This window comes from Photinus pyralis, unplaced genomic scaffold (genome assembly GCF_008802855.1).
Source record: "Photinus pyralis isolate 1611_PpyrPB1 unplaced genomic scaffold, Ppyr1.3 Ppyr1.4_LG5, whole genome shotgun sequence".
Taxonomy (NCBI): Eukaryota; Metazoa; Arthropoda; class Insecta; order Coleoptera; family Lampyridae; genus Photinus; species Photinus pyralis.
The window spans coordinates 38,145,008-38,159,767 of NW_022170596.1; the positions used below are offsets into that span (position 1 = coordinate 38,145,008).

Genomic DNA, 14,760 nt, shown 5'->3' on the forward strand with positions numbered 1-14,760 from the left:
TTCTTCACAGGTGAAGACAATCGACGGTACTACACGTGATATGATTGTTTCATAAGCTCGTAACATTGTTGCTCGTTACCAGTGGTTGGAACCTATATGAATTATAGGTTCCCATTCCGCATTATTCTTGGTATTTTTAAGGTCCCGATTTTGTGTCGTCAATAATTTTCGGTGCCGATTCCGTTTTTTTTCAGTTTTTAAAGTTCTGACATAAATAACAATTAAGTAGGTACACTGTGTTCAAGATGTCTATCATAGGGTTCTCGGAAACCGTAGTAGACATGACGTTGGTCAAATTAGGGAAAAGCGAGAATACCCATCGAACAAATTTCCTTTAAATGGATAATTTCTATTATAGGTATTCTCCCACGATTAGAGCCTTGTGATGGGGTGCTCCATCCTGTTGAAACCAACAGTTTCCAGCTTTTGTTTTTTTATGGGCACCGTTGTATTCGTAATGAAAAAGTGTACTCGATACAGTATTTTTACGGGCGATCTGTTCAAATAAAATCAGACAAAAATATAAACAAAATTCGGTTGATCGGGCATATCTTTGAAAGTAATGGGAATTTTCTGGTTTTGTTTAAAACATGATAATGACTCGAGTAATAACCTTTTAATTACACATCTGTCTTTTTCTACTTTCTTCTTCATTAATAGTTTCAATTATTATGCTTTTCTCACACCTTCTTTCATCCTATTACTGTTTTTGATTCGATTACCTTTACTAACAATGTAAAACGGATTTCCATCTTACAAAGCGCAGGTACCTACAAAAAGAGGGAACGGAAAAATACCTGTTCTTTCGTACTAATAACAACGTCACCGGTATCGGTTCCGGTTACCATAACTTCTTGAATAACAGTTCCGATTCCAAGTGAGAGACCTATAATTATGCAATCGGTTCCAATTCAGGTACCGCTTCTTTGAGGGACCGGTCCCAAACCCCTACTAGTGATATGACTTTTAGCGCATTTTCCAACGAAATTGGGTGCGCTATTGCAGCCACTTTTTTATCCGTCCGTTTGTCCGTCCGCCCGTCTTTCAGTCCATTTGTCCGTTCATCCGAAGCCTTAACTACTTCTACAGTTTTCAATATATTTAGTTCGTTCTTTTTGAATTCGGTAGCTTATAGCTCTGGCACCTGGGTCAAGAAAAATCTTGACGATTAATGTGCGCATGCGCAGGCTGCGCAATATCCATTTCCTTATTTATTGCGATATCTTTTTTTAAGTTTTAATCACAGAGGCTTCTGTTAAAGGCATACATATCTCATATTGTAAACATTACATGTGCGCATGCGCAGTCTATACGCACTCTGCTCCTTATTTATGAAGATATTTCTTTCAAATTTTAACCATAGTTGCTTAGTAAAGAAAAACGTATCACATGTAGTAAAAATTGAAAACTACAAATGTCATTAGCAAAGACAAACACATTGCACGTAGAAATATTAAAATTCCCGCATGCGCGAAATCATATTTATGGAGATATTTCTTTGAAACTTTAACCATAGATCCCTCTAGTAAAGAACAGCATAGCGCACATAGCTAATGATCTTTTGGGAAGAATTTATATGATCAATGCATGGAAAATGTGCTCTGAAGCTACTCTTCTTAGGGCGAACACCTTTTGATTTGTTTAGTTATTTTTATATGTCTCCAAGAGGTAGTTTCTCTTTATTTCTGGAGTAACTTCTTCATTTCTTAGTACATCGTCTTTAATCGTGGTTAAAATGTGCGCTGATAAATTGTTAATAACTGAAACATAAATTATTTCACTACTACGGCCAAAGAGTACTCTTTGCTACGGCGGAGGCAAAATAAATAACTGCGACGAACATCGGTAGCCGGGAAACCCGCGCACAATCGACTTTCTGTAAATAAACAATGCAACTCGTTGAATAGAAAAAAATAAATTTTAATCGGAAAAATATAACGGTTGGGTTTGAGAAGAATCATGTAGAATAGGTTGCATATACACTTAGGAGTTTAGAAATCAAAATGTTGGAGAAAATTGATAACATAAAATTTCGTATTTGGCGTAAACTGATATCTCGTTCATTTTACACCTGTACTTTCCGAGAGCAACGTGATTTGCGGTACCTGTAATTAAAAGGCAACTATTAGGCCAGATTTTCCGCATTTCATTAGTACAGCTAATTAATTTAGAAACAATTAGTTAGATAATTAGTACTCATAATTAGCAACCACAGTAGTGGGATTTAAGGCTCAGAGGGAAAAGAGGTCGACTATCAGGGTAAGAACTAATCAGATTTCTTAATTATCGTAATTCTAAAATTTTAGCCTATTTATTTAAAGTCATAATCTTGAAGCAAATTGAAACGTCAAATTAAATACCTAAGGAAGTCACTAATCAAGTTATTGTTCAACTCCTTATCACCACACTGGATAGCAGCGTCGCGTAAATCAGCCCTTGTGGTTGTTGTTGTTGCTGACCCTGGGCTCATATCTGCATACCAATACCTGTTGATATCAAACAACATACAAAAGAAGCAAGAGACTATCTATACTCACCTGTGATCCATCCAATCCGTTAATTATTCGTCCATCGGTCATTATAACCATCTTAATTTTAGCAATTAGGTCGTTTCTACAGTTAGGTAGCTTCATATTTATCCATTTTACTTACCGTAATTTTTGGGCGGTAAGACTAAACGCTACTTGCCAGTTGACAGTACGGAGGGCTGCTGTATTCATCGAATAAACACATACGGCGGTAGCAAACAAAGCGCTTTGGTTGTACAACCCCTAATATTTCATTCACCACACTCTAGCTATCGTCCGGCCAACAGGGTAAGTTGTCAATATTTATGTATATTATTTCTTGCTGATTTTATATGTAGTTTGATATCAACAGAACAGGTATTGGTATGCAGATATGAGCCCAGGGTCAGCAACAACAACAACCACAAGGGCTGATTTACGCGACGCTGCTATCCAGTGAGGTGATAAGGAGTTGAACAATAACTTGATTAGTGACTTCCTTAGGTATTTAATTTGACGTTTCAATTTGCTTCAAGATTATGACTTTAAATAAATAGGCTAAAATTTTAGAATTACGATAATTAAGAAATCTGATTAGTTCTTTCCCTGATAGTCGACCTCTTTTCCCTCTGAGCCTTAAATCCCACTACTGTGGTTGCTAATTATGAGTACTAATTATCTAACTAATTGTTTCTAAATTAATTAGCTGTACTAATGAAATGCGGAAAATCTGGCCTAATAGTTGCCTTTTAATTACAGGTACCGCAAATCACGTTGCTCTCGGAAAGTACAGGTGTAAAATGAACGAGATATCAGTTTACGCCAAATACGAAATTTTATGTTATCAATTTTCTCCAACATTTTGATTTCTAAACTCCTAAGTGTATATGCAACCTATTCTACATGATTCTTCTCAAACCCAACCGTTATAAAAATTGCATAAAACATAAATTGTTCACAATCTGATTAGGTTTTATTTTACAACTTAACTGCAGTAGTCGCCGTAGCTGAACGGTACAGCGAGGGCTTTTAGAAGTTTTTCGATCTTGCTTCTTGTCAAGGGCGGTCGGTTTCAGACCACTTTCGGAAGTCACGGACAAGATTCCCTGACGTCTTAAAAGTCTGACACTAATCTTCAAATTCAAGTTAATTAAGCGCGCTTCTTTTGAGACTAGACACAATCTAATCTGACGAAGTTTGCTGCAACACAATTAATTAACTTCACGATCTCAAATTCCGGCAGAAGGCTAAGCGTAGATAGGGGAACTCTCACTCTAACCCCAGCATTCCAACTATCAACACCCACTAGGGAGACTACTCTGACCTAAATGAAAGGACCAACACGGAATAAAATGCGACCCCGCAACCCCGATTAGTTATGTTGCATCGGTGAAAAATAAATCATTTGTTGTTTTTAGTTCCGAACGGAGAAATTATGAGAGAAGTCATGGCCAGAGAGGGTAGAGATTCTGAAGACGCAAACAAGGTAACAAACAAGAGCAGAGGAGGTGCTTTACTAATTCAAGAACAACGAGAGGCTCAAATTAACTAATTGACACTTAAGAAGCACTCCCAAGAAGAAGAGGAAGATGAAACAATTTTAAAGAACCATTTCAGTCATCCTTGAAGAAATATAGACTTAAGGAGAAAAATGATTCGATGAAGCTATGAAGTTTATTCCTAATCCAATATTGAAGTAACATAGCCTGAGTTACGCAGTTTACGCTAGATCTACATTTTGTTAAAAAAAATAAAGGGGGTAGCAGGTTATGCCATGCGGTTTTATTCACAGACAATTCGTTTTGAATATTATTCATTTTTTTGTAGTGTCTGGATGCGGAATAATTTTTCCTTAGGTTTTTGCGTTGTAGTCTGCAGCGCAAGAAGTTCTACGCGTAGTTAATAACGTTGCTTAGTAGTTTTTTTGCCTAAGTTTGTTTTCACGGCCAAGGCGAACTTTATTTAAGTTGTAGAGGATTAGAGTAGCCACATTTGCCGTTTATTACTCTTTGTACAATATTTCTTTAAATACGTTTCAAGATTCTTTATTCGTTTGATTTTTATATGAATTTGTTGTTTAATCAATTTGGAATCCACCGGCCAAATGAACTGAACACTAAAAAAACAAAGCTTTTACATTTACATACTCGTTTATTTCAAGTTCCAGTACTGGACCAGACAAAATTGAGACCTAAAACATATTTTTAAGAATTAATGCTAATCATACTAATGTATTCTTGAAGAGCATGTGTAGGTAGAAAAAACGTAGCCCATCCTTACAATTTAATGACCACTTTTCTATATTACACAAGATTTGCTAGGTAATTACCTTAAACTGAATGAGAATTAACTCATACGACACGATTGCAACGGCAATCTAAAAGTATTCCTGTCCAGAATCAGATTTGACCCAATACGAGTACAATACTTACATGCATAATTAAAGGTTTCTTTAAATAAAAGAACCTCTTCCCTGTTATAAGAGGCGGATCTACATAAATTTGTTGGAGCAGCTTCTCTACCTGTAAAGACGATACAAAGGCGCCTTTGGTCAACTAGTTTGTACAACTTTTACCTCAACATTATAAGCTTCTGTAGAAACATTAAACAGGTGCTTCAATGTTGCACTACCTTCTTCGTTGACGCTTGCGGCGAACAGTGCAACTGCAGTTGCCCGACAAATTATGTAAAGGAATGCATATATGAAATGCACACGATCAATTCCGCTACTATTACCTCTTCTGGAAACATTTTAATTATGCCAACCCTTGCGCAGGTTTTACTCACAATAACTTTATACTGTTATACAACTGAACTAATATAACTAGTATATTATTAGCAAAAGACAAAATGAGCAAGTTGCTTATATGATCATCCACTGCTTGGCATAACTTAAAAACGCTTCCGTAATCCTGTCGTACCTTCTTCCAAAATGCAATATTTTGTACCTGAAGATGGACTCAGTGAAGCAGTGTAAAAAGAGAATAACGTACATTCGTTTTAATGGCTTTCGCTATCCCTCTATTTATTTGCCTGTACTTTTCTGCTAATGATGTACATATTATCATCAGCAATAAATCACCATAGGTCCACGTAAATATGCATGTGAAGATAATCACCTGAACACCAGATTGATTCTCGCTGTAATAACAATGAAATACTTACTGAAAGAATTAAGCCTTTCCACTTGGAATACGGTATAAATGTGAAAATGAGGCTAAAGTTTTGTTTAAGCATATCGTCAATAGACCATCCTTCTGGAAGATGTGAAATAGTCAAGTAGGTAAACAGTACATAGTCGACTAAAAATAAATAATCGTACAAGAACCACTTTCACTTACATACCTAGTGCTGCAGACAGAAATATTACAGTTAACACCCTTAGTCGACAATGTAATGGAGCCAAATTTCCGTATTTGGCTGCCACATTATCGATTCGACTCCAAATTAGCATCAATCTAGGCCAAGAACGAGACATAAGTAACATAAATACACAGGAAACGAAGCATTCAAGGAAATAGAATAACATAACTGAAAAAGCCCATAATATAAATGCAATTGTTACACTGTAATTCTAGTACCTAGACACCCAAATGTGAACTTTGGTACCATAAATATTACGTAATAAACGTGAAGACCGATAAATACTAAGACCCCTATTAGGAATGCGACATGGTACATTACTTTACAGGAAAGGCAATTAAAACGCAGGCAGGGTGGGTCCGATTGCCCAATTCCGTACACTGGAAATAAAGAGAAACACTGCCCGATGAGTAAACTAAAAGCCATGCATTCGTGAGTCGTCGATTTGTTGCATTTTGAAACGTATTTTTGGATTGTTTTCATTGCGGCCCGGTGGAATTGATTCAATAATGTTGTCAGTTTTCATCAATGTGAAAGCTTTGGGTAGTTATTATTACATACCACTTAATTACATCGTCTCATTATGTATCAATTTTATAACAGTGAGGTGTTTTATCCTGATTTTGTATGTGTTTACTACCCGATTCAAATTAATGATGTCCTAATAACGGAAAAACATAGTAGGTACTATAAATTATTAAAAAATTGGTGCCTCCTTTTTTCAAGGTCACTACGTCACACACACACAGAGTCCAGCTAGGTCAAAGCAATTCAACCTTTAAATTTAGAATTTGTAATTATTTTCCTCGTAGACATCCTGTCACAATTTAAAATGTCAATGTTGCCTTTAAATTAATAACTTGAGAGACGAAAATCCAAAGAATTAACCGCACAAATTTTCATCTGACATAATTCTTGGACACAAAGGAAAAATCTGGCATGAAATCTATCCGGGTTGCACATTGAACTCGAATAAACACACAATGACAAAAATTTATTGCGAAAAACGTGAAAGAAATAAAACAAAATTCCTAAAACAAAGAAAAGCTTACACTGCTTGTTTGGACATATTACTCCGCACGCAGGCGATCGGCCAATTAAAATAAGAAATCTTAAACTTACTCACACATTTACACATTGCCTAATAAATTATTTATAATCAATGGCGTTAGTTAAAATTTATACTCGATGCTGAAGAATTCATGTCAAAATTCACAGTCTTAAAAATGCGAAAACTGATTTCTTTAATGGAAAAAAAAGTAGTATTCACTTTGGCTGTTCTGTCGCTCGCTCGGATTTGAAGTATTATTAGCTTTGCGTCACAATTCTTTAAATGCTGATTATATTTCAGCACAAAAAGTTTCCTTCGTAATGAAAATGTAGCATAAAATGAGTTTGCTAATAAAATCTCGATCCGTCGCACAAAAAGTAGCTCGACGCATCGAGTACTTTCCAACTTATTGTAAAAATAGGAATGAAATGAAAACTCATTTTTAATAATTTCGTGGATTTTATTTAAGAAAACTATTAAAAACAATTTCCTTTTCACTTCATTCGTTTCATTATGATGTCCTCTATTCATACACTAATATTCTATTTAAAATCATTTCTTACTTCTAGCTATTTCTTCTTGGATGGCCCCTTTTTTTTAATCGCATTTACGATTTAAGTCTTTTCTGATGCTTTGGCTTGGTTTCTGGGCAATATCTTGTATGCTTCCTTAGTTCCTTCTTTTCTATTCTTCATTTGTATTCTTGGTTCTTCCATATATTCTTTACAATGTTCTTCCTTTGTGATTATCCATGTGTCACAGCCCACAGGCATTGAATAGGTACTACACGTCATATGATTGTTTCATACACTCGTAACTTTCTACATACAGGGTGACAATTTGAAAACTTACCACCCCTCATATCTTAGTAAATAAACGAGATATTTAAAAAAATCAAAATCCGTTTCGGTAATTCGGAGGGGGAATCACAATGACATAGTTGGCGACGCACCCCCTCACACCCCCTGCGCCCCAGCCACCCCAACTTTTAAATCTTAAATAGTGACCCCCATGTGTGATACGTCGTTGGAAAGCTCTGAAAAAATGCTTTCCAACCATACCAAATAGCATTACATTTAGGTTAGTAATTATCGTGCAAATCAAAAAATACACTAATATGATACATTTGAAATCTGTCGTATTTAAAACGCAACCGGCGAACATAGACGAACTAAGACAGAGAATAATTCAAGAATGTCGAAATATTGCAAAACCAACATTGGAAAGGTTCGACAAGAGTTTGAGAATAGATTATAACTGGCGATCAAAAATCAGTTGCTGTCGAGTCGGCTTTGGAAGTTCAAGTTAAATACGATTTTCCATGTTTATTTTTTGATTTGCACGATAATTACTGACCTAAATGTAATGCTATTTGGTATGGTTGGAAAGCATTTTTTCAGAGCTTTCCAACGACGTATCACTCATGGGGGGTCACTATTTAAGATTTAAAAGTTGGGGTGGCTAGGGCGCAGGGGGTGTGAGGGAGTGCGTCGCCAACTATGTCATTGTGATTCCCCCTCCGAATTACCGAAACGGGTTTTGATTTTTTTAAATATCTCGTTTATTTACTAAGATATTGGGGGTGGTAAATTTTCAAATTGTCACCCTGTACATTTTTTTGCGTTGCCTATATCTGTAACTTTAGCCTTCCATTGTTTGTAGCTCTTTCTTCTGTGTGTCTCTTTCAAGGTCTCTTCGATCCATTAGACTTGACTCTTGTAACAGGTCGCTTGAGGTTTTAAAGAATTTTTCTACAAGTTTGCCTATATGGGAAATTATGTATGTATACCATTTAATGATGAAAGAGAACAGAACTATTATGCGAGAAAATGGAGCGCGTTAAGATAATGACGAATGTTCAAGCAAATAAATGTCGAAACGTTATACAGTGTTGGCGGTTCTAAAACTCGTTGCCACGGAGCATGCATAGGGCATTTTTCTCTATATCTACCCATATAGAAAAACTTGGGCGGGGGGTGCCCAAATCGATGAATAAACTATGACAAATTTGTGGGAGAGTATGGCATTATTTACCAATTTATACCAAACGAATTTATTGAGGTTGGTGCCTTCTAAATTTGTTACTAATATAAGTAAACTAATATTATGTGACTGGTTTATGCCGAAAGGGAACTTCATTGCGTCGCGGAGGCAATCCGCTGAGTGATACGTTTGAAGACGTACGCAAATTTATCTGTTTCGTTGCATTGTCGGAGTTACCTTTTTGAGTAACAATAAATTATAACTACAAAAGGCGCTGGGGTTAAATGACAGAACGTTTCATTGCGCTATATTTTGAGTGATTAGTTATCTTAAAAAACAAGTTTATTATCAAAGATATTTGTTTATACGAGGAGCGGACAAAATTATAAATAAGACCGTAACCGGTAAAAAGGTTAAAGACAATTAATTCGTGCTTTTGTTTGCTGCTAAGTTATAAAGGTACTGAGGAACATTGGCAATTTATTACCGTGAATAAATCAAATATCAACTAATGAACAGCGAGTAACCTGAAGCAAGTTTGTCCTAAATCAAATTGCGTCGACCATCTTTTGAAATTAATTTTCAACGAGTAACCAAATTTCAGCTAGCAGTACCAATGGTGCGATTGTATGGCACAAGACGTTCTACCATCCTATTTTTTGAGTTCCTGCTAACTTTCAACAGGAGAAAACCTCGACGCATAGATAAATGTAAGTTATTTGCATTATTTGCATTGTGTAAAAACAGGAGTCTGTCGTTTTTGGGGATTTTGTATAATAAACTTGTTTGAGCAAAGTCAATTCAGTCACTATTCACCAAACGTGACTTTTAAACCTATTTTGAATTTCCACACAGCGTCTCTCTGTTTTTGTTAATATTGTTTGCATCCTCTACTACTTTTCTGCTATGGTATATTGTGTGGGAGTCCTCTGGCATGTACTGAAAGACCCTTGTTTGGATGATTAGATGAAAGTTTACAGAATTCTACTTCGAAACTGGATTTTACGAATTCGGCAAATATTTAAAAATGAAAAATTTTTAAGTCCTGCCAATTCTCTTGTTTATATTAAACAAGGTGATATTCGAATATTTTACTAAAATCATAAGATAACTCGGTTACTGGGCATATTTCCATATGATAAAAGCTCTTCCACGTGGTTGGTCTCTGTTCATTCATGTACTTTCTGCTATGTGTATTCGTCTGAAGTGTTGATAAATATAAATATGCGATGAATCCTATACAGTGTGTAAAGCGATGGGGTATACAAGAGGGAATTTTTTTTTAATATTGATTTATGAAAAAAAATTATTCTTCATAATATGTTTTGCTTGCTTTGAAAGTACCAATAACGTTTCGATTGTTTGTGGTTTGATAGCAATACTCTATCTTAATTATAATGTAGAATGATAACTTTCAATAAAAAAATTAGTTTTATTATTTTTCCAGATTTCTATAAATAAATTTTAGATTATCGAAACGATATTGCTACTTTCAAAGCAAGCAAAAAATATCATGAAGAATAAATTTTTTTCATAAATCAATGTTTAAAAAAAATTCCCTCTTGTATACCCCATCGCTTTACACACTGTATATCCGTTTGATATACCCGGCAATCGATGGAGATCCAGTGCAACCTCAATGAAGGGTACCAGGATCCTACCACAATTAAGAAACAGTTGATTTATAAAATATATTGATTTTAATTTTTGGCTATTTGTTTCATTTTTTGGGTAAGGAAAATTTTATCATCAAGGCATTTGAAGGGCGTAGGGTGAAGCATAGTAACCATTATTTTGAGATTCAGTAAGTTATCCGCTCGACCATTTGCGTCACCCTTAGTTGGGTACGTACATCGTAATTATAGACTAATTAATATTAGGTATGTGGAAGAGGTTTTGTTCAACAAACTCTGGACACTTTATTTATTGATTGTTACAATGTCTGCTAACCTTAATTAACCACTTAAGTAAGTAATTTAAATTGAATTAAAACCAACTCATAAGCTACAATGGCCACAGCAATCTAAAAAGATTTTTTGATGTCGTTTTGGAATCAATGACTATACTTACATTTAGAATCAATGGTTTCTTTAGATAAAATAATCGTTTCCCCGTAAAGATAGGTGGATCTATATGAATTTTGTATAGGAGCCTTTCAACCTGAAAGCATTCGTTTGAAACGGATCAAAAAAACATGAATCAGTAACCTCCACATTGTATGCTTCACTTGAAACACAAAACAATATCTTCATTGCAGCTCGACCTTCTTCGTTAACGCTTGCTGCATACAAGGAAACGGCAGTTGTGCGAAAAATCAGGAAAAGAAACGAATATATAAAATACACACGACTTGTATCAAAACCGCCACCGTCCTGCCTATATAAATTATTATTAATTAAATATTGAGAAATTTTACTCACAACAACTTTATACTGTTGTACAGTTGTACTAATATAACAAATACATTATTACTGAAAGAAAGTAGAAGTAGGTTGCTTATATAGCCATCTACCAGACTGCATAATCTACAAACGCTGTCATAATCGTCTCGTATCTTTTTCCAAATAGCAATGTTTCGTACCTAAGCAAAATTATATAGATATACAGTGCTATTTATTAAGAAGTAGACATAGGGATTTATGTGTACTTATTATTTTTTCCTATGTCTACCTTTAAATATCAAAATTTGTAATTTTATGCAACCAAAATAACTTCTTAAAACAAATACAGATCTGGCTGTCCCATTAATTAATTTAAATATTGTTGCTTTGGTTTCCGTATTTTTATTTTCGTTCGTGTGCGATGTGTTCAACTGAAGAAAAAGCTGATTTTGTCAATTGGTTAGTGTAGTTTAAGTTTAAGGAGCGTAAGAGATTTATTTTCTGTGAAGCCAAAGTAACTAATTAATATAACAGCCAGATGTATGTTTATTTTAAAAAGTTACTTTGGTTGCATCAAAATTAGGCGCCCTTCAGAAGAGATTTTGTCTTTTGAAAGTAGACATAGGTAAAAACAATATACATAAATCCCTATGTCTACTTCTAAATAAATATCACTGTATATCGTCAATAAAAGAAAGAAATGATATTTTTTATCTTTTGACTGAAACAAAAAAGTAGTGGTATTAGAACGTACGTTGCTGTCTATCTTCGTGTCTACCGCATTTTGGATTCCTTTATTGATTTGCCGATACTTTTCTGCTAAAGATGTACTTATTATCATTAACAGCAAATCACTGTAGTTCCATGTGAAAGTGCATGTGAAATTAATCATCTGCAACAAATTCAGATGTTAAGCTCTGTGATCTAAGAATTTATTATTTGTACATAGGTAGTACATTACGTCCTCGTCGGTCGCACCAATATTCAGTTAAGAATTATACTTACGTAAACTATTACGCCTGTCCAAATAGAATATGGTATACAAGTAAAAATAAAACCAAAACTTTGCTTCAGCAGATCATTTACCGACCATTCCTCTGGTAAAACGGAAACAATATAATAATTAAACATAAAGTGTTCGACTACAAACAACAATTATGCATGTTCCCACACCTTCATCTTACCAAAAGCTGCAGAAAGTACCACTACAGTTATAAGCATTAATCGATGTCGTAAGGAACACAAAGTAGCATGTTTGCCAGTCACTGCATCCGTATCGCACCAATTTCGCATCAGCTTAGGCCACGACGAGGACATCACTAGTAAAATGGCACAAGAAACAAAACAATGAAGGAAAAAAAGTAGCGTAACTGCAAATTTAAATCGGAAATTAACAAGATTTGTATAGCTACAGTAATACCAAAGTATCTAAAGATGAACTTGGGGACAAAAAACCACACGTAGTAAACATAAAGGGCGATTAAGAAGAATATCCCCATCAGAAAGGCACAGTTGTGAATGACTTTGAGAGAAATCCACTTAAACCGGAGCCGCCCCACATCCGATTGCGTAATGCCATAAACTGGAAATAAGGAAAAGCACTGGCCGATAAATAAACTGAAGATGAAACATTCGTGGGTCGTTTTCATTTTTTCGAATTGTTTGAAATATCCTCGGAAGGTTTTCATTATGTTTACCCTCATCGTCATCATACTATGATTTGTTATACGTTTTCGATTATTTGGAAAGTTCCAATTTTCATTAACGTGAAAGCTTTCGATAATTTTTTACTAGCATATCGGTGTTGACAACCGATTTTTGTTATGTCCAGTTATAGTAAGTAATTAATGGAAAGGCGTTTGAGTACGATTTGCTTTTTGATGAAAAGGCTCGTGAAAAGGTCATTTTGAAATAAAAATAGTCTAGGTATTTGGAGAAAACGACCCGCGTTACCTCATTTTTGTTTTTTTTTGGTGATCCATTTTGCGCCTTCCGGTTGGATGACGTAATACTAACTTTCGCCATCAAACAAACCAACAAAAAGCATAGTCGTTTATTGTATGTTTAGTAAATTGTGAATCATGTAAGTGTTCTTTTATGTAAACACTTCAGCATAATGTAACCAAGGCAGAATGGGAAAAACAAAGCATACTAGGGTATTCAAATTTAAAAAATTAGATAATACCAAAACATTTTCAAATAGACCATAAGGGCCTCAAGAATTACACAGCTTTTTGATTTTTTTCTGGAGAACCAAAGACGCCAAAGAAAGATGGCACGTCTTTGGATGGGATATTAGATACGCACTGTAGTGTGGTCACTATTCAGCGTTTAGAATAGAATTAAATAACACTAATAACATTTTTTATATTTTATTAAATGACATATTCAAATTATCACCATGTAAACTAACTCAACTGTTTTAGATCCACTCATGGATCGCCACAGCACTTTCCAATTTTGCAAAAAAATTACCAAAATTTCGTCCCCAAGATGTGCGGCAATTGACAGGAGTAGAGCTTGGCTCTTACCTCCGGTTTTGTGAATTCATTCGAAGCTGTCATCGTGGAAACCCAAACAAATTAAAATATTTTATTCACGAATGACGCCACATTTCATGGCAATGAATGTCGATCTTGTAGATTAATCACTTGTGTTGGGAATTTTGGTTAGTGGGTAAATTTCCTCAATTTTTTTTACTGATAGTAGGATGATTCGTCAACAATAGAAATATTCCATCCAAACATCCAAAGGTTCTTGATGGGTCTTGTGCTTCTCAATAAAAAAATGAAAAGGGAATGTAATTTTGAGGACTTTTTTGAGGGTAGCTTCCAAACTAACTAAAATATTGTGGTTTTAGTCTCCTCTTTCGCTCGGTTTTTTGGTACAACTCAAACGCTTTATAATACGCACTCACTTACTACTATAAAATTCGGAAACAATAGCTTACCCACAATATAATACCCTTCCACAGAGCATAAGGCACGTGAGTGAAGATATCACCAAACATAAATATCAAAAATTCTGATGTACTCCAATTCTTGGGCAGAAACGGGATAACTCTTACGCTAACATAAAATATATACTCCACTAAAAAAAACATCGGCAAAATTAAAGAAAGTACCTTTTATACTCACCAAGCGCGGCCGATAATACAATCATCGACAGTACCCTCACTCGAATGTATAACTTATTCAAAGGTTCGTAGTTGCTGAACTTCTTGTCCAAATTATTCCATTGCTGTATTAAAATAGGCCAGCTTCTGGATAACCATAGGAGTAATAGTGAGGTACAACATGACACTGAAAAAAATAGTAGCGGTCCTATGCGTGAAAATGTTTGATTTCCCTTTTGAATTGCCATTTGATAAATATGGAAGCAAATAATAAAGAAGTTGCCTATGATAAATGACAAATTGTACAAAAATTTCATCGAGATCCACTTGAACTGGACATTTTCGACGGTTGTTCTGCAA

General features: G+C 35.0%; 1 protein-coding gene and 1 long non-coding RNA gene across 2 annotated transcripts; both read right to left on the bottom strand.

Moving 5' to 3' along the window:
* Positions 1 to 2,014: 2,014 nt before the first annotated feature.
* On the bottom strand, positions 2,015 to 2,817 carry LOC116171623. The gene is made up of 3 exons (XR_004145481.1): positions 2,538 to 2,817; positions 2,361 to 2,486; positions 2,015 to 2,105 (listed from the first exon to the last, which is right to left on the bottom strand). It is a non-coding gene; the product is annotated as an uncharacterized LOC116171623 (long non-coding RNA).
* Positions 2,818 to 4,778: 1,961 nt separating this feature from the next.
* Positions 4,779 to 12,456, bottom strand: LOC116170730 (gustatory receptor for sugar taste 64a-like). The gene is made up of 9 exons (XM_031487236.1): positions 12,291 to 12,456; positions 12,040 to 12,177; positions 11,331 to 11,485; positions 11,112 to 11,253; positions 10,975 to 11,064; positions 5,295 to 5,455; positions 5,083 to 5,248; positions 4,940 to 5,029; positions 4,779 to 4,884 (listed from the first exon to the last, which is right to left on the bottom strand). Exons 1-9 carry the CDS (start codon positions 12,414 to 12,416, stop codon positions 4,825 to 4,827), a joined length of 1,128 nt encoding a protein of 375 aa, XP_031343096.1. The 5' UTR covers positions 12,417 to 12,456; the 3' UTR covers positions 4,779 to 4,824.
* Between the last annotated feature and the right edge of the window lie 2,304 nt (positions 12,457 to 14,760).